At 44.7% G+C, this 25,798-nt stretch overlaps 1 protein-coding gene, 1 non-coding gene and 1 pseudogene across 2 annotated transcripts; all 3 read right to left on the bottom strand.

Annotated features, from left to right (window-relative positions):
• Positions 1-8,814: 8,814 nt before the first annotated feature.
• Positions 8,815-19,864, bottom strand: GLOD5 (glyoxalase domain containing 5). Its single transcript, XM_027963428.1, has 6 exons — positions 19,829-19,864; positions 18,842-18,910; positions 14,586-14,723; positions 11,661-11,816; positions 9,269-9,397; positions 8,815-8,868 (listed from the first exon to the last, which is right to left on the bottom strand). Exons 1-6 carry the CDS (start codon positions 19,862-19,864, stop codon positions 8,815-8,817), a joined length of 582 nt encoding a protein of 193 aa, XP_027819229.1.
• Positions 19,865-24,374: 4,510 nt separating this feature from the next.
• Positions 24,375-25,253, bottom strand: LOC114111254 (E3 ubiquitin-protein ligase SIAH1-like; annotated as a pseudogene).
• Positions 25,254-25,683: 430 nt separating this feature from the next.
• TRNAR-CCU (transfer RNA arginine (anticodon CCU)) lies at positions 25,684-25,756 on the bottom strand. The gene has a single exon. It is a non-coding gene; the product is annotated as a tRNA-Arg (tRNA).
• Positions 25,757-25,798: the final 42 nt, after the last annotated feature.

Genomic DNA, 25,798 nt, shown 5'->3' on the forward strand with positions numbered 1-25,798 from the left:
GAGGCTCCCTTCCTCCTTCCCTCCCTCCCTCCCCTCTCCCTCCTCCCTCCTCTCCAGGGAGTGGCTGGTGCCCCAGTGGGTGGGGCAGGCCAGGGGAGGGGGCGGGCCCCCTACTGGTGGGGCACCTCTTGGGCAGTGAGGCCTTCTTCCACCCCACCGGCCCACCCTGTAGATTCTTGGACCCTGTTTGACTTGGGCTTCTGTGGGCTTCAGTGTCCAGTCAAACAAAAATGGGCTGAAAGCAAGATAAAATGAAAATAGCAGATATGGTTTCATGACCCAGCTGGGCTTTTCAGTGAGTTTTACAAACGTAAAGCCCCTACTGTGTGCCTAGCCAGGTGAGGGCTGGCCCCTTGTGTATGTGTCCTCCTGGCCAAAGGGAGCGAAGGGCTGTGACTGTACCCATTTTGCAGGTGACAAGAATGAGGCTCAAAGAGGTTTGGTGGGAATTTGAATCAAGATGTTGGTGGGACATCTTCAGGACCCAGGCCCACCCCAGGGATCAGGCCAAGACTGGCGGGAAGCAGAGGCACATTCACTCAGCGCCCCACTGGGGCTTACGCCAGCTCTGGCCTGCCCTGGGGCAGCAGATAAGTCTTATCAGATGGAGGCCAGCGTGGCTGTTGGCTCCGCGGTGGTAACAGGCTGTCTTGGGCTCGGGTGGGGGGCGGAGCTGGGGGGGTACCCAGGGACAGTGGCCTCAACTTCTTGCCCGCCATGCGGCTTTGGAGGCGGGAAACAGGTGGGACTAGGGGTTGGTTCCTCTGCAAGTCCTTGAATAGGATAAAGTGGGGGAAAGGAAGGAGGGAGGGATAGAGAAGGGAGAGAGGTAGAGAGATGGGAATGACGGGATGCAGATAAATAGAGAAAGAGACAGAAAGAGACGTAGATGGAAGGAGACAGAGAGGGCACAGAAAGGAAGGAGAGACAGAGGGTGAGAGACTCACAGAGAGGGCCAGAAACAGTGAAGGGCAGACAGCGGCTAAGAGAAAGGGAGACAGGCAGAGATGGACAGAAGGTGCAAGATAAAGCCTGAAAGCGACAGAGGCCGAGGACATAGGTGGAAAAGCTGAGAAGGGAGACAAAGATGATACAGAGAAGGGGAGGACAGAGACACAGATTCAGTGACAAAGAGTTTGAGAGGAAGTCATGAGACCCTAGGTAGCAGCCTGGCATATGCCCTGGGTAGGTGGTGCCAGGGTGGGTGGGATGGGAGGGGGTGTGGACTGATGTGGACCCATGTGGCCTGTGGCCTGAGAGGGACCTCCAGAGAGCCACTGGGCCCCTGTGCCTTGTCCTGTTCTCCTTCCCCCAAATAGTAACAATGGTGACAATGACCACTGGCTCATTGCTGGCACAGACCCGTGTCCTATTCTGAGTGCCCCATGTAAAGTCATTGAATAAACATGTAAACATAGCCATCCAACTTGGGCCCCTGTAGGGCAGGGGGTAAGACTAACCAGCCATGGCCCTGGGACTCCACGAGCCAGGGAGTTCCCTGGTCCACCCATTCTATGGATGAGGTGACCGAGACACACCAAGGGCAGAGGGCAAGGATGAGTAGGCTCTGCTCGCTCACTGGCCCACCCCAGAGGGATTTTATCATCCTCATCTTACCTGTCTGGGCCTCACTGTCCTCATATGCAAAATGGAAGCTTTGAGGAGGAAAGGAGGCTATTTATTGAGCTCCTGCTCTGTGCCCGTCTGTGCCAAGCCCTTGTCAGTAACAGAGAGGACAAAGACCCCTATGACTCAAGTGATGACTTCAGGACATCCACTCTGGAGCTGGCCCACCTTCATTTGTGGGCCACTGACTGGCGTGTGGCCTTGGGCAGTTACTGTCGCCTCTAGACTTCAGTTCCTCATCTGAAAAGATGGGGTACTAGCGGCCACTCCACAGTGTGATTAGAGTGACTCAATGAGACTTATTCATTAAGTGATTTCAACTCATTTGATTCTGAAATCTCAATAAATGTTAAGTATTCTTATTTATTCATTGAGTGCCTACTGTGTGTGAAGGATGGTATTTGGCCCTGTTTTATCAGCACTACTTCTAATTCTAGTACTGATGCTAGTAATGTGCTGATACCAATACCAGTACTAATTCTAATTACTAACATTCTAATATTGATACTAGCACTAATGCTAATTTTAATAGTGATACTAATAATGCTTATTATTAGCAGTAAGCATTAATAGTAATGGGCTTCCTGGTGGCTCAGAAGGTAAAGAATCTGCCTGCAATGCAGGAGACCCAAGTTCGATCCCTGGGTCGGGAAGATCCCCTGGAGAAGGAAGTGGCCACCCACTTCAGTATTCTTGCCTAGAGAAGTCCATGGACAGGGGAGCCTAGTAGGCTACAGTCCATGGGGTCGCAAAGAGTTGGACACGACTGAGTGACTAACATAGCATAACATAAATAATAATGCTAATTCTAATCTATATGAGTACTTTATTAATATCCATACTAATTCTAGAACTAATAATTATTCATTTTAATTCTATCAATGACTCCATTGACTAATAATAATACTAATTCTGATACTAATATTTTTCCTAGCACTAATATAATAACCACAGTAGCATTATTTGCCAAGCCACCCCAGGCACTGTGCTCAATGCTGTCCGTGCATCATATTTATCCTGATCTCACCAATCCTTGTGGTGTAAGTGCATATAATTGCCCCCATCTTCTGGACTGGGAATAGGTGCAGAGAAATGAAAATGTTCGTCCAAGGCCTTGAGTTCTTTCTTGTCTCAGCTCTGACTGATTTGCTGCCGATTCCTGGGCAGGCCAACCTCTGAGCCTCAGTTTCTTTGCTTGGAAAATGGGTATAATCATAGAACCCACCTTAAATGTTGTTGAGAGACTGCTCAACACAGGGCCTGCATGCACATCGTAAATGGTAAGCTCTGTAGTAGTAACTCTCCTCACTGTTACTAGAAATAGCAGGTGCAGTGTTGGGGTAAGGTGGGGAAGTCTGCCCTCTTCAGAGGCATGTCTCAGACAAGGGTTTGCCTGCTGGACTCACAGCCCATTTCTTCATAACTGGAGTGGAGAAAGGGTTGAGAACGGAAGTAAAGAATGGGGAGTGGGGCCTCAGGGCTCTGCCTCCATCAAGAACCAAAACCCTGAGGCTCTGAGGCCAGGCCTCACCCCATTCCCTCCCCCATCCCTGTGGAGGGGGCACAGGCCCAGAAGTCTGTGGTGACAGTTCAGCCAGCAGGGAGGCAGCTGGGAGTGGGCAGATAAGGGAATCGCCAGGGCCAGGCCAGGCTTTGGGGGAGCCCTATGAGGGCGGGGGTGGGGGCAGGGGTGGGTGTCTGGGCCAAGCATCCTTTCCCTCAGGCCTCCATTTGAGACTCAGCCCCAACGGCCTCTCTTCCTCTCTCTTCCCAGAAGCCTTCCCTGACTGGTTCCCTCCCTCCTGGCATCTTCTGGGGCTCCAGAGCTTGGTCCAAGCCCATGGCATTTGGACTATTCTTGTCTCTTCCAGACTGTGGAGTCCACTAGGGCTGGGACGAGCTTGGCTCCCCTCCGTGTCAGTAGCACCTGGAGAAGCATCAACCAAAGTCAACTAAGGAATCAGATGTTTGCCTTAAAACCACACTATTTTGTTTTTAAGAGAAAAGTATAAAAGATACTATAATAAGCACTCACCTTTGTCAAATGTTAATATTTTGTCCTATTTACTTCAGATCCTTTTTAAAAGAAATATATTACAGATACAGTTGACACCCTTGCACCAATTGAATTTCATCTCCCCCTCTCCTTCCACTACCTTGAATTTGGTGTTTATCTTTTTCATGAATGTTTTGATGTTTTACATTACATTACTGCATATGTATGTACCCATGAACAGCAAATGATACTGGGGGGTTTTGGCCTGTTTTTGACCTTCATATAAATGAAATCATATAGTATGTGCTTATTTTGCTCAGCATAATATCTATGAGATTCATCCAAGTTGTTGTATAGCTCATTCTTTTTTGTTATTGAGATGTAATTAGCATACCACAAAATTCACCCTTTAAAGTACATTTCAGTGGTAAGTTAATTCACAAGGTTGTACAACTGTTATCACTTTCTGATTCCAGAACATTTTCATCATCCCGTAAAGAAACCCTGTGCCCATTAGTAGCCATTTCCCTTTCCATTTCCCCCTCCCCACAGCCCCTGGCAACCACTAATCTACTTTATATCTCTATGGATTTGCCTGTTATGGGTATTTCATATAAATGGAATCATACAACATGTGGGCTTTTTTGACTGGCTTCTTTTACTTCACATAAAGTTTTCAAGGTTCATTCATGTTGTAGCGGAGAAGGTGATGGCACCCCACTCCAGTACTCCTGCTTGGAGAATCCCATGGGCGGAGGAGCCTGGTAGGCTGCAGTCCACGGGGTTGCGAAGAGTTGGACACGAATGAGCGAGTTCACTTTCACTTTTCACTTTCATGCACTGGAGAAGGAAATGGCAACCCACTCCAGTGTTCTTGCCTGGAGAATCCCAGGGACGGCGGAGCCTGGTGGGCTGCCATCTATGGGGTCGCACAGAGTCAGACACGACTGAGGTGACTTAGCAGCAGCAGCAGCAGCATGTTGTAGCATGGATCAGTACTTCATTCCTTTTTAAGGCTGAATAATTTTCTATCACATGAAAACTTCATTCTGCTACCAATTAGTGAATAGTTTTGGCTGTCGTGAATAATGCTACTATGAACAGTCATGTGGAAATTTTTATGTGTATATATTTTTTCAGTTCTCTTGGGTGTATATCTAGGAATGGAATTGCAAAGTCCTGTGGTAATTCTCTTTTCAGCTTTTTGAGGAGCCTCAAAGGTATTCTACAGAGTAGCTATAGGAAGGTTATACATCCTTTCCAGCACTTGTTACTGTGCTCATTTTTGATCCTAGTAAATGAGATATGGTATCTCATTGTGCTTTTGACTTGTATTTCCCTGACGGCTAATGATATTGAGCATCTTTTCATGTGTTTGTTGGCCTTTTTTTTTTTTTAACCATACCATGAAGCCTGCAGAATCTTAGTTCCCTGACCAGGGATTGAACCCAGGCCCCAGCAGTGAAAGCACTGAATTCTAACCACTGGACCACCAGGGAATTTCTGGTTGGCCATTTTTATATATTCTTTATAGAAATGTCTATTCAAATCCTTTGCCCATTTTAATTGGGTTGTCTTTTTTATTTTTGAGTATTAAGAATTCTTTGTTCTGTATGCTAGACCCTTATCATATATGTGATTGCACATATTTTTCTCTTATTTGTGGATTATCTTTTCACTTTCTTGAGAGTGTCCTTTGAAGCACAAAAGCTTTTAGCCTTTTTTTTCTTGGATGCATCTTGCAGCTTGTGGAATCTTAGTTCTCTGCCCAGAGGTTGAACCCAGGATCTTGACAGTGAGAACATGGAGTCCTAACCACTGGGCAACCAGGGAATTCCCAAAAGTTTTTAGCTTTGAAGAAGTCCAGTTTGTTTATTTTTCTCTTTGGCTGCTTTGCTCTAGGTGTCATATCTAGGAAACCGTTGCCTAATCCAAGGTTGTGAAGATTTATGCCTAGGTTTTCTTCTAAAAGTTTTATAGTTTTAGTGTTTAATATTTAAGTCTTTGATCCATTTTGAGTTACTTTAATGCAAAGTAGGAGTCCAGGTAAATTCTTTCCATGTGTATATCCAGCTGTCCCTGCACCATTTGTTGAAAAGACTATTCCTTCCCCCATTGAAATGTCTTGGCACTGTTGTCAAAAATCAATTGCCCATGGTACATAAATTTATTTCTGGATTCTCAATTCTATTCCATTGACCTGTATATTTATCTTTATGTCAATACCACTCAGTCTTGATTGCCATATTATGTAGTAAGTTTTTAAATTGGGATGTGCAAGTATTCCCACTCTGTTTCTTTTTCAATAGTTTTGTAGCTATTCTGGATCCCCAACATTTCCACTTGAATTTTAGGGTCAGTCTGTCAACTTCTGCAAAGAAGTAAGCTGGGATTCTGATAGGAATTGCACTAAATTTGTAGATCAATTTGGGGAGTATTGCTGTCCTAATGCTATGAAGTTTTTAATTCATAAACATGTGATGTTTTTATTTAGGTATTCTTAATTTCTTTCAACAATGTTTTATAGTTTTCAATGTATAAATCTTGCCCATCTTTTGTTAAGTTTATTACTAAGTATTTTATTTTTCTGATGCTGTTGTAAATGAAATTGTTTTATTAATTTCACTTGTGGGTTTTTCTTTGCTAGTATATAGAAATACAATTAAGTTTTCTATGATCTTGTGTCTTACAACCTTACAGAGCTTTGTTGTAGTGTTTTTGTTGTGGATTCCTTAAGATTTTCTGTGTACAAGATCATGTTATCTGCAAATAGAGATTGTATAATTCTTTCTTTCCAATATGGATGTCTTTTATTTCTTTTTCTTGCCTAATTACCCAGACTAGAACCTCCAGTACAATATTGAAGTGCTGAGAGGGGATATCCTTGTTTTGTTCCTCATCTTCAGGAAAAAATATTCAGTCTTTCACCATTAAATATGATGTTAGCTGTAGATTTTTTGTAGATGCCCTTTATCAGGTTGAGGAAGTTCTCTTCTATTCCTAGTTTTTTGAGTGTTTTGTGTTTTTGTTTTAATTTACTTGTAATTGGAGGATAATTGCTTTAAATGTTGTGTTGGTTTCTGCTGTACATCACTGTGAATCAGCCATTGTTGAGTGTTTTATCATGAAAGGGTATTGAATTTTGTCAAATGCTTTTTTCTGTATCTATTAAGATCCTGTGGATTTTGTCTTTTATTCTCTTAATATGGTATATTACATTAATTGATTTTCACATGTTGAACTAATCTTACATCCCAGGGATAAATCCTACTTGGTTATGGTGTATAATCCTTTTATATGTTACTGCATTCTAGTATTTACTAGTATTTTGTTGAAGATTTTTATATCTATATTCATAAGTGATATTGGTCTATAGTTGTTTTTTCTTACTATGTCTTTGTCTGGTTTTGGTATCAAGTAATGATGACCTCTTAAGTTCATTCCCTTTAATTGCCAAGTAGTATTCCATGGAATGGATATACCATATTTTGGTTAATCATTCATCTGCTGATGGACATCTGGGTTGCTTACAGTATCTTCTTTATTACAGCACACCTGCAACTTACAAACTCATATGTCTCTGTGCACACACATGTGGAAGAGTTTTTTTCCTGGGGCAGGGGATATCAGTCTATCCATCCTTCCACCTCCCCACCCATCTATCCATCCACCTGTCCACCTACCCCTTTATTCATCTATCCATTTACTGCCCTTCCTTCCTTCTTTCTTCCCTTCCATTATTCCTTTCCTTCCATCCTTCCTTTGTTCCTTCTTTCCTTCCATAAATCATCTGTCTCTTGGCACATAGCATCTGGGTCCAAGGCAAGTTATTTTTGTAAAAAATAGGCAGGAAACCTGCTACAGCTTTTGGCAAAGCCTTTCATGTGCTAAAACTCACATCCTTAACCATCCTCTATCCTCAGCATTTTGGGGGCTCCCTGGGAATTTGCTCATAGGGCATGGCTAAACTACCACCTGGAGACTGTTTAAGAGACCAGAGTCCACAAGACTAGGGGCTCCCTCACCTTAAAGAGAGTCTCATATGTACTCCTTCATCCATCTCTTATTTGCCTAAGGATCTGTACTCTCCCCTGTCCTCTTTGCCTGCCTCATTCACTGGTTCCTCCTCTTGTTTCAGAGCTCTAAATGTCCTTGGGCCTCTTCTCTAGTTGACATGTTCTCTCTTGGTGAACTCATGCAGTCTCTGTCTTCAGAGTATCTCCAGAATCTAACCACTTTTTACCACCTCTCCCACCAGCACCAGTGTTACTCATCTCAACCACTGCAGTAACCTCCTCCTCAGGGTCCCCCAGCTTCCACCCTCAACCTTGTAGTCTATTTTCCTCAAAGCATCCAAAGGGAGCTTGTTAAATCCTAAGTCAGATCACGGTTCTCCCCTGCTCATGACCTTCCTGTGGCTCCCCTGTCACTCAGAGTAAAACCCGGAGTCCTCTCCATGGCCCATGAGGCCCCACACCATCTGTCCCCCCAACCTCTCCCACCTCACCTCCTGCCGCTCCCCCTACTCACTCTTCCTCTGTACTAGCCTCCTCGCTGCTCCTCACAGACTCCAGGCCCCTGCATGTATCAGGGCCTTTGCACTGGCTATCCTCTCTGCCTGCTATGGTCTTCCTGTAGCTATTGGCACAGCTCCCTCCCTCATCTTTTCATGTCTGGACTAAAATGTCTCTTTCTCAGTGAGGTTTCCCTGACCATTACATATTGGAAAATGCTTCAGTTTTTTTTTTAATCTGTTGCCACTTTCCCAAAGCACCTATCATCCTCTAACACACTTGATATTTTCCTTACTTAATTTTGTTTCTTTTCTGTCTCTCCCACCAGAATGGCAGCTCCACAAACATAGATAAGCTTATCTCTTCTGTTCAACACTGTCTTTCCAATGCCTGGAACAGGCCCAAGCACACAGTAGGTGTTCAATGTATGTTTATTGATTGACTGAATCAGTAAATGGTAGGGGAAGAGGACAGGAACAGAGAAAATTTGTTCTCGTCCCATCTGTCTCCTCTTGTTTGGAGCAGAGCCTCAGCTGAGATGAGTCTGAACCTACCAGATCCAAATGTAGAAAGTGCCACATTCTGCAGGGCTGAAACCAGCTAAGGTGCTCTAGGAGGAGGTAGTATTATCTGGGCTGGCCCTTGAAGGCCCCATGGGAATTGCAGAGATCTTGGAGTTCAGTCAAACCAGTTGGGTGGAATAAACATCAGGTAGCACCTGGCTGGAGTGAGCTGAATCAAAAAGGATGAAAAGGGTAAGCTCACTGACAAGGAGAAATCTATCAGGGGTCTTGAGTCCCAAGCTGATGACCCTGAATTTGGTCCTCAGAGATGTCATACCCCCTGGCCACTGACCCCCAAATAGCTCAGAGACCTTATGTTCTAGAAAAACAGCCATATATAATGCTGAGACAGTAATAATAAAGAGCTCATGTTAATTGAAAGTTATTTATTGGGGCAGCTTGGATAGGGGACTCTCAGACATGTTGGTCCCAAACCCACTTCAGATTGCCCAGCAAAATGCATAAAGTGCCTGAGTCCTCAGTCCTTAGAGGTTTCTGGACCTGGGTGAGGGTTTGCAGGAAGGAAGGGAGGGATGACATGGCAGGGGATAGAATGGCAGAGAACTAACCTCCATCATGAGGAGATATAGTTGGGACCCCTCAGTCAGGTTTCTGTCAGGGTATTGGAGGTAGATGGACATAATGGGCCCTTTTGCCCCTGTTCTGGGGACTGGACCCTCCTCAATGACATCACAAGTCTGAAGTGGGAGGAGAGAACAAAAATCATTCATTCACAGACCATGTTTGAGACCAAAATTTCATTCTTTACCATGGCCTAGAACACCCCTGTATCTTTCACACTTCATCTCCTACCATTCTCCTCTCCCTCATTCTGTTCCAGCTATGTAACAGCTGTATGACCTCAAGCAGAGTACTGCCGGGGTCCAGCCCCGGTGGATCCAGGGAATTCGAAGGGTGGACTGCGTTGGCGTGAGAAAAACTTATTGATTGATTGATATAAGATTAGATTAGGAAGAAATAGTGTAGTAGGGAGATTAAGTGGAGGAAGAGGGCTGAATAGCTTGGTTTACTCGGAAAGCCAATAAAGTTCCAGACAAGGAGCTTGCACCATCTATGTTGGGCCACCGGCGCTCGCTTGAATATCTAAGGGTGCCACGCCTTAGGCTCCCTTTCGAGTGGGTCTTAACAGCCAGGGCAAGTAAGTATACCTGGCGGGCCTCCGCGCCCCAGGTGGAAATTCAGCCTGAAATTAAAGAGCAGAGCAGAGGGAGGGAAAGGGAGAGAAGAAGAAGAGAGAGAGACACGGTGGGAAGCCAAATTCCCAAGAAACCAGGCTGAGAGACTAGTCCGAGAAACTGGTCCAATCCTTTATTGTTCAGAAGGCCTTTTATACTTTTCATAAAACATGGAGATCAATGGGTAACACAAAATTATGTAGCGTCCGCAACCCAGACTCTTTCTGTATATCATTTTGTATACAAAAGGTCTCAGGTCATTTACATTATCTTCTGACCAAGAGGCTTGTTAACTTTTTGGCTCTCTTCCTTAATGAATGTTAATTTTGTTTCCCCTGAAGTGTTTTTCTTTAATCTACATCTCCTTAAGGCGCTGAAGTTACATCTCTATAGAACAAAGGTGCAGTGGGTTATAACAAAGAAGGTACTTAACTCAAAGATCTAATGTTGCTAATACCAGGTCTACTACTTGTTTTTCTATATACCAACTATATCTACAAATAAAGGATATGAAAATTTGGCAGCAAGTATTGACTCAACAAATGAAACTTTTAATCAGTCCTATTCTAATGACTTTGACTCCTCGGAAGCCCCTACATTCCTAGGATGTTTTAAGCTTCCTGTGCCTCCTGCGGTCAGGAGGCCTCAAACAATCACACGCGCAGCTGCATGAGTCCTGCAGGCAGGCTAAAAATCCATCAGAGGGGTTTTTGGATTGAAAACACTCTTTCAAATGCAGAAGACTAAAGCCCTGAATTGACTTTTCCCAGAGAATGTCAGAAGAGTGGAAAAGCAGAGCACAAAAACCGGCAGATTTTTGTTGGGGTACATGCTTAGGAATTTCCAGAGGGGCCCCTGAAGTCTGAGCACACCTTGCGTATGTCAGCTTCCTTCCTCATGACCTTGTCACGGGCGGGATTCCTCACACTGGCTCCTGGCAGAGTACCTAACTGCTCAGCACCTCAGTTTCCTCATCCATCAAATGGGGATGATAATGTGCCTAGTAAGTGGCAGAGTCAGAATTCAAACCCAGGCAAGTCTGGGCCAAAGTCCATACCCTTAACCCCTGTGCTTTACCCACTTTACTTCCAAGCCAGACTTTTTCACTGATATTTTCCAAAAGAGTCCAGGTCAATTTGCACAAAATATATTTAATACCTCAATCTTTGTTCCCCCAAAGGAGAACCAATGTCCCCTTCACATGAAATCATCTTAAGTATTACAAGGATACTAAATTAAATTACAGTGAGTAAAAAAAAAAATTACAGTGAGTCAGAAATTATTCCCTGTTCAGTCCTGTTTCAATCCTTCTGATTATACCAAGAAGAAAGTGTCTGGTGGATGCGAAGTCCTTGATACCTCTCTAACCAACCTAACTTTGTCAAGCCCAGAGATTGGGGGAAGCAGAAGTGGCTAGAATCTAATGACACAGTGATGCTTTTACAGCTGTTTGTTTTTATAATTGCCTCCCCTTTATGCCAAGATATGATGGATTTCCACTTACTTGGTTGAACATTTTCTTTTTACACAAATGTATTTATATAAATAGAGTTTAGGTATACTGTTTTCCACAAGGGTGAGATAAAGTTTTCTTTTAAAATACATTTGTTTATGGGGAAAATTATGTCCATGATAATGAGTAAACAATGGTGTGCAAACCTTATATGGATGTGATGAAACCTGTTATGTCTGAAGTTTGAGTCATGCTTCTGTTTTCATTGCATCTGTAGCAGCTTTCTCAAAAGAAGATGGAAGTTTGACTCACCTTGAGGCACTGGACCATTTCCTCCAAATGCATCTTTGTGATCAGGCATATATCCAGGGAGCTGGGGACCAGGTGAGTGGCTTTGGATTCAAATTCCTTTCCCACCTCGTGGAGGTTAAATTTCTGGTCTCCAAAACACAATGCTTTCTGGTCTCCCTATATGGGGGGAGAAAACAACCTGGAACTAAACCTCCAAGGTGAGTGTGAGGCACAGCCCCCTATCTACCCCAACAAGGTTAAAAAAAGAAATAGAACAAGGCTTTGATGAAAAATAGCCACTTGGTACCCACTCTTATCTTGTTCCCTAGAGGCAAATGCTTTCAATGTGTGTATGTGTTTCTTCTGGAAATTATTTCCATACCTCCAAATAATATGTTGATACTATCCATGGCAGAGACTATAATCTGCCTGCTTTATATAAATTTCTCCCCTTTTTCTTTTAAACACAACCCAAGTTTTAGTGGGGTCTATTGTGCACCCAGCTTTAAAAACCTGCATTTCCCAGCATTCATTGCTGGGCAGCCATGGAAGGCTGGACAATGAAACGTTAGCAGAGGCTCTGAGCCATGCTTCTGAAAACCTTCCCACCCCACTGAGCTGACGCTTTTTGCCTACTCATTTCCTCCTTTCAGCCACTGCCCACACCCTGCCTGCCTACCTCTAGACTGGTTGTTGAATGAGAGAAAGAGAAAACTCTATTTTATTTAGCCCACTTAGCTTAACCCAGTTAAGTTTTCTCCCACATGCCTCCAAACACAGTCCCTAACTGACATGCCACTATTTCTTGATTTGGCAACTTCAGACATTTTCTATCTTTTTCCTGCTATGATAAATGAGAATTTAGCTCATCCACAATACTACCCCTCCCAATAGTATTATGTCGTCAGTTTTAGCTCCTCTTTTGATTCCTTTACAATTTAAAAATAGCCCACTTGCACCTTAATGTTTTGATGGATGAACATAGTATCTCATTGACCCAAGCGATACCCAAGTATCTCTTCATCTTGCCTCTTTCTCCTATGCCTGTCAACTTCTGCCATTTTTATTTATTTATGTATTTAATGGCAAAATATTTTAATTTTTCATAAAACTATTTCCCCCACTCCATAGACACCATGCAGAAAAGAATCTGTATGCATGTGTTCTGGTTGAGCCAGAGGATGAGACTTCTTCTATTAAAAAAAAATCACTTTTATACTCCCTTCATATCACCATGGCTGATACTACATTCATTCTATCAGAAAATGACTTTATTTCAAATGATAGTTCAGCTGAGTATAGAACTTGAGATTGTAGGTTATTTTCCCATAGCCTTTTATATGTGGCTTCATTGTCTTCCTGAATCTGGTATTGCTGATAAGACGTCTGATGTTAATCTGTTTTCATTTCTTTTAGATATGATGCATCCACCCTCCACTCTTGCAGCTTTTAAGACTTTTCTTGATCCTGGATGTACTGAAATTTCACTCCAGTGTGTCCAGATACCAAGGGCTGAGGCTTCACATGCCTATTATTGTTGATGCATGCAAGGCCCTTCTCTAGTTTTATTTGTATACTTAATCTCTTTATCTCCAGTCTTCATTCCTGTCCTCAACATAGGCAATGATTATAATGTGTTTGATGTTCATTCTTTGGTTTTCATAAGTTATTGTAAAAGGTGTATTATTGTTTTATGTGTGTATGTTATAAGTGATATTGTGCTATGGACATGATTTGGCTTTGCCATTTTTCGTTCAGCATGGTCTTTTTAAGACCTGCCCATCTTGCTGTGTATAAATCCAGTCTGATACTGCATAATTCTATTTTTATGCATGACATTCGATGTTGGAGCTTCCCAGGTGGTGCTAGTAGTAAAGAATCCATCTGGAAGTTCAGGAGATCCAAGAGACTCGGGTCCAATCCCTGAGTTGGGAAGATCTCCTGGAGTAGGAAATGGCACCCTACTCCAATATCCTTGCCTGGAGAATTCTATGGGCAGAGGGGCCTGGCGGGCTACAGTCCATAGGGTAGTAGAGTTGGACACAACTGAGAGACCAAGCACACAGCACAGAGCACACATTCCATGTTAATTTTACATTTTTTTTACTCTGTTTGCCATTCATGGGCCCTTTCCATTGAAGGCAATCAGTGTCTCTGCATCTCCCACATTGGGAGTTGTTCCAAATTCTCAAGGATTGTATTCAATCTCTGGAAATCTTTTTACCTTGGATCCGTTTTTCTTGGGGACATTCGTTTTCCTGACCCAAACTGGACTGATTGTGTTCTAGGTATCTTTCTGGATCTTCCTCTTAGAATCCACTGTTTCCTGACTTTGATGTCTTATTCCTGGATTAATCACTCATTTTGATAACATATTCTCAAGTAATTTTGAAAGCAAGTAGGCCAAGTTTCTGAGTCTTTTTCTTAATATGTCTAAGAATGTTTTATTCTACACCCACCTTGATTAATAATTTGTCTGGTCATAGAATCCTAGGTTGAAATGTTTTCCCTCAGAATCTTGAAGTTATTATTCTGTTGTCTTCTGGTCTCTGACTCTTGGGAAATCTGAAGTCTACATTTCCTTTTCCTTTGTAGTTGAACTACTTTTTAACCTCTCTGCAAACTTCTAGGAGCTTTGTATTTATTTTGATGTTCTATAATTTCTTAGGAACATATCTAGGTGTAAACATGCTGGATACTCAGTTAACTCTCCATATAAGGACTGGAAAGATCTCTCACATTATTCTGTGGTTATTTCCTCCCTCCCTTCCCTCCCTTTATTCACTGAATAGTGAAGTCCCACTATTCAGAGTTTGGAATCTCCTCCACTGGTCCTTTTTAAATTTTTAAATTGTGTGTGTGTGTTTTGGAGTTTTAGGCTACTTTTTAAAATAGCATAATCAAATTTTACCCCAGCTGCAGTTTGGAATTTGGGGAAGTTGTTACCTCAAAAGTCATGACCTCCATGCCCAGGATCTTGGAATAAAATAGAGTGGTGTCTTTGAGGCTCTTTACTGTCATCACAATGTGGTCAAGTCTATGGATAAGACACAGGGAAGGGGTCCGACTGTTGTCCCTCCATGACTAAAAAAAGAAAAAAAAAAGAGTCAAAAGAGACCACACTGCCACTGGTCACACCCATGTTTCCTGTGTTTCCTTCTCCCCGCTTTCCCTCACCTCCCCAGTGACTATACTTCCTTCTACCCCCATTCCAAGGGGAAAGTCCTGGGAGGAATCTTCAGTACTTATTGCTCATGTGTGGGTTCACAAGAGTCCATGTGTCTGCCATGACCACCCTCCACTGTTTTCTTATTCTTTTCCTCCTTCCAGAGGGATAGAGGTGAAGATAGGAGTGAAGTGAAAGTCACTCAGTGGTGTCTGACTCTTGCGATCCCATGGACTGTAGCCTGCAAGGTTCCTCTATCTATGGGATTCTCCAGGCAAGAATACTGGAGTGGGTTGCTATTTCCTTCTCCAAAGGTGATCAACTTAAGTCAGGTTTAAATCCCTTATGAGTTTACCGATGGCATTTTGTTGATGCTGATCACCACAATTCTTTCTCTGAACTACCATACTACAATGCCCTGTCATTTTTTTTTAAAGGAGGTGTGTGTTTAAAAATGGACTCATTTGTTGTTTTTTTAAGACAATTCCACATAATGTTACTAGTGGGCTAATGATGGAATTCAGCTTGCCACCCCCCAGGCCACTCTTCAAAACAAGCTGCTTTATAGAACAAGGGAGAGTTTGGTTTTTGGAAGATAGGAGAGGTGAGACCAAAACCCAAACTCTCCCTTGTTTTCCCAGAGCTGAAATTCATCTCTTTTATAAGAAATAATAAGAACAGAGGAGGCCTGAGTATAAGCCCTTTATTGGCCAGTTTAAAACTCAGTCCCTTCCTTTATCACTCCACAGTTAATCACAGAGGACAGGACAAGAAGGGAGCATCTCAGATGCAGTGATGTTTCTGGGCATGTGTGCCTACAGATCAGCACTGACACCTAGGGGGAGGGCACACCAACCACCATTCATTTCCTGCCTTCAGCACACCTCCCACCAGATCTTTCTCTTGATTGGAGTTCTTTAGTAATTTGTATATTTACATTACATCTGCTACAGGATTATAAGATGCCTATGCACCATAAATTGCAGAGTATAGTGGTTAAAAAAATATATTGCAGAGCCAGACTGATATTTACTTGCTATCTGGGCCTAGAGAGTTTGGTTTCCATTTCTGGAAAATGGGTATGATTTTTTTATGTGTTTTATAGAACTGTTGTGAACAGCTTAAAAAAAAAAGTTGGGAGAAGTTCCCTGGTGGTCCAGTGGTTAGGACTTTGTGCTCTCACTGCCAGGGGCCCGAGTTTGGCTCCTGGTTGGGGAACTAATATCCCACAAGCTGGGGAGTGTGGCCAAACATAAAAAAATATTACAACAATGCCTGACAGCAAGTGCTATAAGAGTTGATGATGATGATGTTGTGGTCATCTTGTTAAAATCCAGACTCTCTGTACTGTGACCCTCAGTCTTTGCAACCTATTTATTTATTTATTTTCACTGCATCAGTTCTTATTATGGCACTTGGGATCCTTCGTTGTGGCTCATGGGCTCCAGAGTACATGGGCTCTGTAGTTGAGGCGCCTGGGCGTAGTTGCCCTGCTGGCATGTGGGATCTTAGTTCCCCCATCAAGAATTGAACCTGTGTCCCCGCATTGCAAGGCAGATCCTCAAGCACTGGACCATCAGGGAAGTCCCCTCATTCATTGCTCTTGGATTCCAAGCCACATTGTCCTTTTGCCTGTTCCTCATAAGGGCCATCCTTGAACCTTTAGCCTTGGGGCCTTTTGCACATGCTAGTATCTGTCTCCCTGATTAGAATATAAGCTTCATAAGCGTAGAAATTTCTGTTTTGTTCCCCACTGTGTCCCAAACAGCTAGCAGATGTTCTATAATATTTGTTCAATTAATGAATATCTACTATAATAATTGGACTTCCCTGGTGGCTCAGATGGTAAAGCGTCTGTCTACAATGCGGAAGACCCGGATTCGATCCCTGGGTTGGGAAGATCCCCTGGAGAAGGAAATGGTAATCCACTCCAGTACTATTGCCTGGAAAATCCCATGAACAGAGCAGCCTGGTAGGCTACAGTCCATGGGGTCGGAGAGTCAGACATGACTGAGCAACTTCACTTCACTTCACTACAATAATTAGACCCAGTGCCTGGCACAAAGTCTGGCTTCTGTTCTATTCTGCTGTGTTCAATTCCATTTGAAACCATTACATTAAAAAAAAAAAAACCATTACATTTTAAACAGTTGCTTTCACTTGAGCCCCAGCTTAAAAAAAAATACTGTGCTTTTCTATTTTCATGAGTGAAGGAGGCATTAGAAAAGTTCTTGAGTTCTGCTGTCCTCATGGATATAGAGGATCCATATAAACACAGAAGCTGTAGAACTGGGGAAATGATTGCCATTTGAGCTTCATTGAAACTAATGTTCTATGTATTAAAAATCTTATTAACCTTTTAATGTCTGTAGGATTGATAATAGCACTCCCCTTTCAGTCCTGATATTGGTATTTTGTTTTTTCTCTTATTGAGAAAACAGAATTTACTAATAGTTTCTTAATCTGTTCAAAGAACCAATTTTTGACATTAATTTTCTCTGTTGTATGTTTCCCATTTCCCAAGTTTCTGCTCTCTTTATAATTTCCTTCCTTCCACTTTCTCAGGGTTCAATTTGCTGTTCCTTTGCCAGACTCCTGATATGGAAGCTGAGGTACTTGATTTTCAAGTTTTTACATCTATGTACATTTAGAGCTATAGATTTTTCCTTGAGCACTGCTTTAAATTGCTTTAGCCACATCCCCCAAATCTGATAAGTATTTGGAAATCAACTCAACAAACTCTTTCCATTATCCAATGCCCTACTAGCTCACATTCACTCCCCAATTCTGCTTTGCAGACGTGGAGCTCCATCCTTGCAAATTCAAGGATAAGCAAAGCTGGCTCTCTTTAGGAACTGGAAGAAGGCCCATGTGGCTTGGAATCCGAGAGTGAGTGAGACTGGAAGAGGGGAAGGCCAGGCAAGATCATGCAGGGTTTCGAGATGAGGTTAGGGAGGCTGGTTTAAAAAAAAAAAAATGACTGAAGAAAAATGCACAACCTAAAAGTTGTTGAGTTATGTAATATTTCAGGACTTGACTGAGGACAATAGCCCAGGAGACAGCTGCTCAGATAGCTCTGAGGACCTGTTCCAGATAGGTAAGGGAGGACTCTAGATATTCTGGAATTTTTGCTGAAAAAAAAAAAAACCCATATAGTCAAACATCAAAATATTACTGCTAATCACAAAAAGCAGCCTTCTCAAGTTAATGATTTTAGCACTTTTCTATGTATGAGAGGATGCAAGAGTCTGGGCTCATTGAAATCTTTTCTCAGGTATGCATGTTAACTACCTAGGGCCAGTATACTTAACTACCTAGGGTATTTCTCCTAAACGCCCCCAGGGCGCATTGTTGGGAGGCAGCTGCAGTGGCTGCTGGCATGAGTCTGGGCAACACTCATTGTTTACTTGGAACAGCAGGCGCCATTCCCTTTCTACGAGCAACACACTTAAGCTTACTATGTGTCAAGCTCTGTTCTAAGCACTGCATAAAGCATAATCCACTTTATTTCTCACAACCAAATATATGTCTATATGTATATTATATATGTAAATATATATAAACTAGAATTTCCAAAATACTATAGCCTCCCTCTGGCCTCCTCCACAGGGACAGCTTCTATCTTCCTACAAAGTCCTTTTCAAGGTTTCCTTCGGGGTGCCAGTGGCCCTTGGAATTCTTTTAGCAAACCTCAAGAGCAGCGCTCTTTCCTGGCCGCTCCCTGTCCCGCTCCACCCCAGTGGCCCAGGCTGAACCGGCTCCTGGAGCCGCCCCTAGGGAGCGGAGCTGAGCTGCTGCCCACTCCTGCAGACCTGCTGACAGTCTGCTGTGTGTTAGAGCAGGGGCTTTCTATGTCCCTCTGCTGCCCTCTGCTTGTCTTTGAAAGAGGAAAGAAGAAGGAAGAGGGTGGGGAAATGGATGAAAGCACACTGGGACAGCCATATAGAAGGGAAGCAGGTTGCCAGGCCCAGCTGGGAACTCTCAGCCTTACTGCCAGTACCTGTGCCCCAAGACCCCCGGGGGCCACCCCATTCACCTTCTTCTCCAAAGTCCAACTCCACATCCTGGCTGGCAGCCTGGAGTGCAGATGGCGCAGTGTGGTTGGCTAAGTGTCTTTGCCCCAGCCTCCAGACAGCCCTCTGGCTCAATGCCTGCAGATCAAGGGGCAGGAATGGAAGGGCCACTGACTAGGGACTGCTGGTGTTGACAGAGGTAGATGGTGCAAGTACAAGGACTCTGACATAAAATACAGGGCCTGGAAAGTGAAAGCCTAAGGTGTCTTAGCCAGCTCAGGCCACCATAATATAGCACTATAGACAGGGTAGCTGAAACAGTAATTTATTTTCTTACCATTCTGGAGGCCAGAAGTCCAAGACCAGAGTGCTAGTATGGTTGGGTTCTGATAACATCTCTCTTCCTGGCTTGCAGATGGCCACCTTCTTGCCAGGTCCTCACATGGCAGAGAGAAAGAACAAACTTTCTAGTGTCTTCTTTTTTAAAAAGCTCCCTGACCAGGTACTGAACCCATAGCCCCTGCAATGCAGAATCTTCACTGCTGGACTGCCAGGGAAGTCCCTCTGGTGTGTTCTTATATAGGTACTAATGCCATCTTGAGGGTTTTACCCTCATGACTTCATCTAACCATAATACCTTCCTAAACCCCCTAATATATCACATTGGGGGCCTCAACACATGGATTTGGGGAGGGAGACACAAACATTCAGTCCACAATTAAGGATTACTTTGTAATAACATAGAAAAACTATCCATCCTGAAGTTTGGGGAGGACCTTTATTCTAGGGTGTGAGATCTCTGATCTGTTTGGGAATTTATGTCTGGCATATGAAGTTAGGAACAGTCTAAGTTAGAGTATAACTACACTAATTTATAATGGATCTGTCTCCAAGCCAAGATCTCAGAGCTATTAAATGTTCTCTGTCCCAGGGTGTGAGTTTATGAATGCTTTTGGGGTGTGAGCTCTGAAGTCCTCCCCTTCCCACCCCTTTCTCAACCCCATCCTCACCCTGCACTGCTGAGAGGGAACATTCATCAGCCCCATTACTGTTCACCTTACCCTGAGCTGAGTGCCCTTTCTCTTTTTAATGACCTGTCCAGCCCCTGGGGCATGTGAGTTTTAGATTCTTGTACCTAGACACACCCTAGATACCCACTCAGATAGACACACAGATGCTTTGTGCTGTGCATATTCGTTTTGCTTAAGATTTTCCTTTATGAAGAATTACACATGAATATAGGTTTGTATGGGCTTCCCACTGGAGAAGGAAATGGCAATCCACTCCAGTACTATTGCCTGGCAAAGCCCATGGACAGAGGAGCTTAGTAGGCTACAGTCCGTGGGGTCGCAAAGAGTCGGACACGACTGAGTGACGTCACTAGTCACTATGGGCTTCCCAGGTAGCACTAGTGCTACAGATCACACCTGCCGATGCAGGAGACATAAGAGATGCAGTTTCGATCTTTGGGTTGGGAAGATCCCCTGGAGGAGGAAATGGCAACCCATTCTAGTATTCTTGCCTGGAGAATCCCATGGACAGAAGAGCCTGGTGGGCTATAGTTCATGGGGTTGCAAAGAGTTGGACACGACTGAAGAGACTTAGTACACAGCCCACATAGGTTTGTATAAAAGGTTCCAAGAGTACATCCAGTATATGAACTATACTGGTGATCCCCAGTTCCACTCTCCAAAAATGACCACTGAAGTCAGTTTCTAGTGTTTCCTTACACACACACACACACACACACACACACACACACACACACACACACACACACACACACACACACACACACGCAGAGTCACCATAACCATCTCCCACCTACTTTTCCTGGTCAACAGCATGTCCCGTGGAAGGCATCCCCATCCCACAGGTACACACAGGTTCCGTTCATTCTGTATCATGTTAGGTGGGTGCTCTGAGATACAGTATAAACCCCCACCATTTGTTTTACTCTGCAACTATCATTGGCTAGAAATGGATATTTACAAGGTCTTCCCAGCTGTTTGCTCCTACCAGTCTTGAGCACACAGCTCTGTGCATGTGTGTGCACGTTGAGTTAGAAGTGTAATTGCTGGGTCAAGGGTTCGTTCATTCAATGGACACCTAATGAATGGGATCTGTGTACCAAGCACTGTTCTTGACGCTGGGGAGACATCAGAGAATAAGACAAATGTCCCTGCCCACATGGACCTGACAGTCTAGCTGGCGAGGAGGGTGTCCAATTTTTATTTAGATGTTTCACAAGGTCTTGGAAGGTTTCACTCTCATCAGTGGTGCTTTTACTCCACTGCTGTCTGTGGGGCGGGCTCTGTAGGGTGGGGTCTGCAGCAGGAGGCAGGCTGCCTTGACCTTTGCTTTCTACAAGACCTGCAGGGGCTGGGGCTGGGACTCTCTATTTGGGGGTGTGGGTGTGTGCGTGTGCATGTGGCCAGGGATGGGGGATATGGAAACTGCATGGTCCACTGGAGAGAGTGAGAGGAAATAGGGATACAAGAGACCCTTTATGGTGTTGGAGGAGCTGAGGAGCAGACCAACCCCAGCTCACACCCACAGAGGGTATGCTGGAATAGCAGTGATAAGGAATCTAGTACCATCTCAGAACATACCATTGGGTGATTGGTGTCTGGACACCCTTGGGGTCACAGAGACAGGGGTGTGATCATCCTGGAGTCACACGGAGTGGGGTGTAAACACTCCTGGGGCCACATAGACAGGAGCGTGATGCCCATATGAAGCAGCATACACTGTGAACAGCCTTAGTTACTCAGATGGGGGTCTGAGCTTTCCAGAAGTCACACACACTGGACACTGCACACTCTTGGAATCACCCAGAGTGAAGTATAGACACTTCTGGGGTCAGATTGGCTAGTGTGTCGATATGGTTGCAGTCAAACAAACTAGACTGTGGATGGTCCTGGGGTCAGACAGATTGGTATGTGGACACTGCTGAGCTCAAACACACTAGGGAGTGGATACTCCTGAGTCACCTGGACTGGTTAGTAGATATTCGTAGGCTTACACATACTGGGGTGTGGACACCTCTGAGGTCAGATAGCCTGAGGCATGGACACCCTTGGATTTACACAGATTGTAGTGTGGAGCCTCTAGGGTCACTCAGACTGGTATGTGTGCTTCCAGGATCAGACAACCTAAGGTGTGGGCGACTGTGAGATCATACAGAACAGGTGTGGAGAGATGAGGGGCCACAATGATGGGGGTTTGGACACTGCTGGAGTCACACAGACTGGAGCATGGACAGATGTGAGGGCGCTCAGAGGTATGAACACTCCAAGGGTCACAGAGGGTTTGGGACACTCTGGAAGTTAAACACACTGGGGAGTGGACACCTGAAATCACACATGTTGTGGACTGGACTCTCCTCAAGTTGCACAGACTGGAGTGTGAGCATCCATGGTGTCCCACAGAGGCGAGGACACTCCTGGGGTCATAGTGACTGAGGCTAGGACAGTCCTATGGTCGCATAGGCTGTGTTGTAGACATCACTGCAGTCTCAGTGAAAGGATACAGACATTCTTGTGGTCAAAGAAGTGATGAGTTGGTACCCCTTGGGCTAGGGACTGAGGGTGTATACTCCTGTGGTCACACAGAGTGGTCAATGGATACTCCTCAGTATAGACTGGGGAGTGGGCTCTGCTGAGGTCACAGGCTGTGGTGTGTATGGCTCTGGGGTCACACATATGGGTATTTAGACCTTTATAGGGTCACACATATTGGGGAATGGACATTTGTGGAGTCACACACATGGGAAGTCAACACTTCTGGGGTCACTCATATAGGGTTTGAACCCTCAGAATCTCAGGGACTGGGATATGAACACTGCTGGTGTGACACAGCTTTGCAGGTGGGCACTCCTGGGGTCACACATACTCTGTGCTGTGTGCTTTGTTGCTCAGTCGTGTCTGGCTCTTTGCAACCCATTGGACTACAGCCTGCCAGGCTCCACTGTCAATGAGATTTTTCAGGTAAAAATATTGAAATGAGTTGCCATTTCCTTCTCCAGGGGATCTTCCCAACCTAGGGACTGAACCCATGTCTCCTGTGTCTCTGGCACTGCAGGTGGATCTTTCCCCACTAAGCCACTGGGGAAGCCCGAATGCATATTAACTCATTGTGTGGATGGGATTCTCCAGGCAAGAATACTGGAGTGGGTTGCCATTTCCTTCTCCAGATCTGTGGGGATAACTTATTTCCCACCTCCTTTGCCAAAACACTTTGAGGATGAAGTGACATTCTCTAGGTAAAACTGCTTTGTAACATGGATTACCAGGCTGAAGATTTTTCCTAAAATTCAAAGCACAGAACTGGTTGGTCCAGTGGCGTGGCACAAGGAGCCGGGAGAGTGGACACCAAGTTTCTAATCACGGATCTAACTGTGTGACCTTGAACAATTCACTTGCTTGGCCCAGCCTGAGATTCCTGGGGACCACACCCATCTGACAGGGAGTAACGGTGACAGATGGCTATCCCCAAAACTCATGCTCCATCTTCCCTAGTGTTGAGCTACTGCAAAGCAGCTGCCCAGCCATAAACTACATTCCCACCCCTTTTGCACAGGGATGGGGTCATATGGCCAGTCCTGCTCAGTGGAGCTTGTGCTAAAATGATGTGTGTACTTAACAAACAGTAGTGTTTTCTTCATGTGCCTTTTGTTCATCTTTTGGAGGTCGAGAGGCCCAAGAGAGGGAAGTCAGTTTACAAGGAGCCTGGGGTCCTCTGCCATGCTTGGAAGTCCACCTATGAACCAGGAAGACAGGATTTAGTTTGTGATGTTTATTGTTGTGTGACATCACTGGCATTGGGGTGTTGGTTGGTTACTGCGGAGAATTCATTCCTGAACACACACACAGTGCTGTGTGCACTGAATCCTCTGTGGAAATGGGCTCTGCAAGCTGAGGAGACCATGGACAGGGCAGCCTTCTTCCCGGAGACCTCCTGGCTTCTAGGTGCTGCTTGTCCTTTTATAGCAGACACAGCTCTGGCCAGCAGGAGGGGATAGGAGGGTATTTGCACCTCCAAGTTGGACACCAGTTCCACTTCTGGGGGTGGAGTGACCCTGGACATTTCTGGTGGCTGCTAGCATTTTTTGGCTTATGGCCCCATCTCTCCAATGTCTTCCTCCACGGTCATAATGTGCATCTCCTCTCCTGTCTATCTCAAATCTCTCTCAGGCTCCCTCTTATAAGGACACTTGTGGTTACATTTAGAGCCCATCAGATAATCAAGATAATCTTCCTGTCTCTAGATCCTTCACTTAATCACATCTACAAAGTCTTTTTTTTTTGCCATGTAAGTAACTGTCACAAGTTTCAAGAATTAGGAGGTATATAATTTTCTAGGGCTATTAGTTAGACTGGGTTTTCCAGGTGGCGCTAGTGGAAAAGAACCCACTTGCCAATGCAGGACACCTAAGAGACATGAGTTGGATCCCTGGGTCACAAAGATTCCCTGGAGAAGGGCATGGCAACCCACCCCAGTCTAAATTGAATGCATTGGTTTTAAACACTGGCCAGAAAATGTTTGTTTGCCACTTCAACACATGGAAATAGTTACAATGATGCGTAAATTGCCATTTTCTGCAAAACGCTGTGCAATGCTGGTGTCAAAGACTAGGCAGTCACTGTTCCTAATGGCTGTTGCAATTCCCTCATGAATAGATCGAGGAGTGGCTTCCCAAGCCAATCGCCGCCTATGAGCATTTAGCTCAAGTCAATAAGCAGAATTTTTAGCTTGCTCGCGTGTTCCTATCAGCTGTACAATTGCAAAGAATTGCTGGTGACCATCTTGGTTTTCCTATTTCTCCAAGACTAGCATGAAGTCAAAGTCAAAACAGGACTGTACCATCACCCAGTCAACAGCACCAGGAAGATGAATGTCTATAGCAAGGAAAACTATATCCTCTCCCTGTAGGGTTGTCATGGACTCATGGTGATGCATCAGATGTGGCACAACAGCATCCAAAGAGCCTTGCCATTTACAGGCAACACCAGGGAATGGACAGGAACAAGGCCTAAACTCACAGAGCTCTTCGTGGTCGGCCTGCCTTTTCTGTGTAGAGTTAGTTCACAGAGTTAGTTCACATCCAGAAGAGGAATATGTACATGCAAAAGTACTGAATTGGCCACTTTGTCCATAGCCAAGTTGCAAGTGGACCCCAATGGGCCCCGGCAAGTCGGACAATGTGTGAGCTTTGGGCAACAGTTGCGACAAATGAGACGGCCACATTGACAGGGAAAAATGGTCGGCAACACATAGTCAAAGCAGACCGGTCACTCATAAAAGACTCACCAGGTCATAGTTGGCCCCAGCGGTGTCAGTCAGGGCACGCACGCTCTGGGAGGATGGTGCACACATTGATTTTCCAGTAGGTAACGCTGGTGCAGCCTCACGACTCATTTCTGTGGGCGGAGAGTGAACCTCGTCTCTTGGTCCTGGCTCAAAGGTGCTCCATCGCCAGCGCCAACAGCCACCACCTTTTGGCAGCACCAAAGCCTCTTCCTCAGGCCAACACCGAGAGGACACACTGGGTTGCTGCTGTCACTTGACGGTGTGCCCCTAAATGTCTGCCCCAGCTCTCCCTGGTTGCTGCAGTTTTGCACATCATTGCACCTCCCCCCCCCACCGCCCTGTGCACTCCCACTAAATAACACACACAATGGCAGCAGTCGTCAGCAGGGGTGACCCCCCTCATTCTGGCGGCGGGAAGGGGGCCGAGAACAAACATTATATTTAAAAGTATGTTTATTTATTTGGCTGCCCCAGGTCCTAGTTGCATAACAGGGAATCTCTGATCTTCATTGCAGCATGTGGGATCTGTTTAGTTACATCCTGTGAAATCTAGTTCCCTGACTGGGAATTGAACCCAGGACCTCTCCTTTAGGAGCAGAGAATCTTAGCCACTGGACCACCAGGGAAATCCTAAGAACAAACAATTTTAACCTGGGAAAACCAAGCCG

The sequence above is a fragment of the Ovis aries genome, chromosome X (genome assembly GCF_016772045.2).
Source record: "Ovis aries strain OAR_USU_Benz2616 breed Rambouillet chromosome X, ARS-UI_Ramb_v3.0, whole genome shotgun sequence".
NCBI classification, from domain to species: Eukaryota; Metazoa; Chordata; class Mammalia; order Artiodactyla; family Bovidae; genus Ovis; species Ovis aries.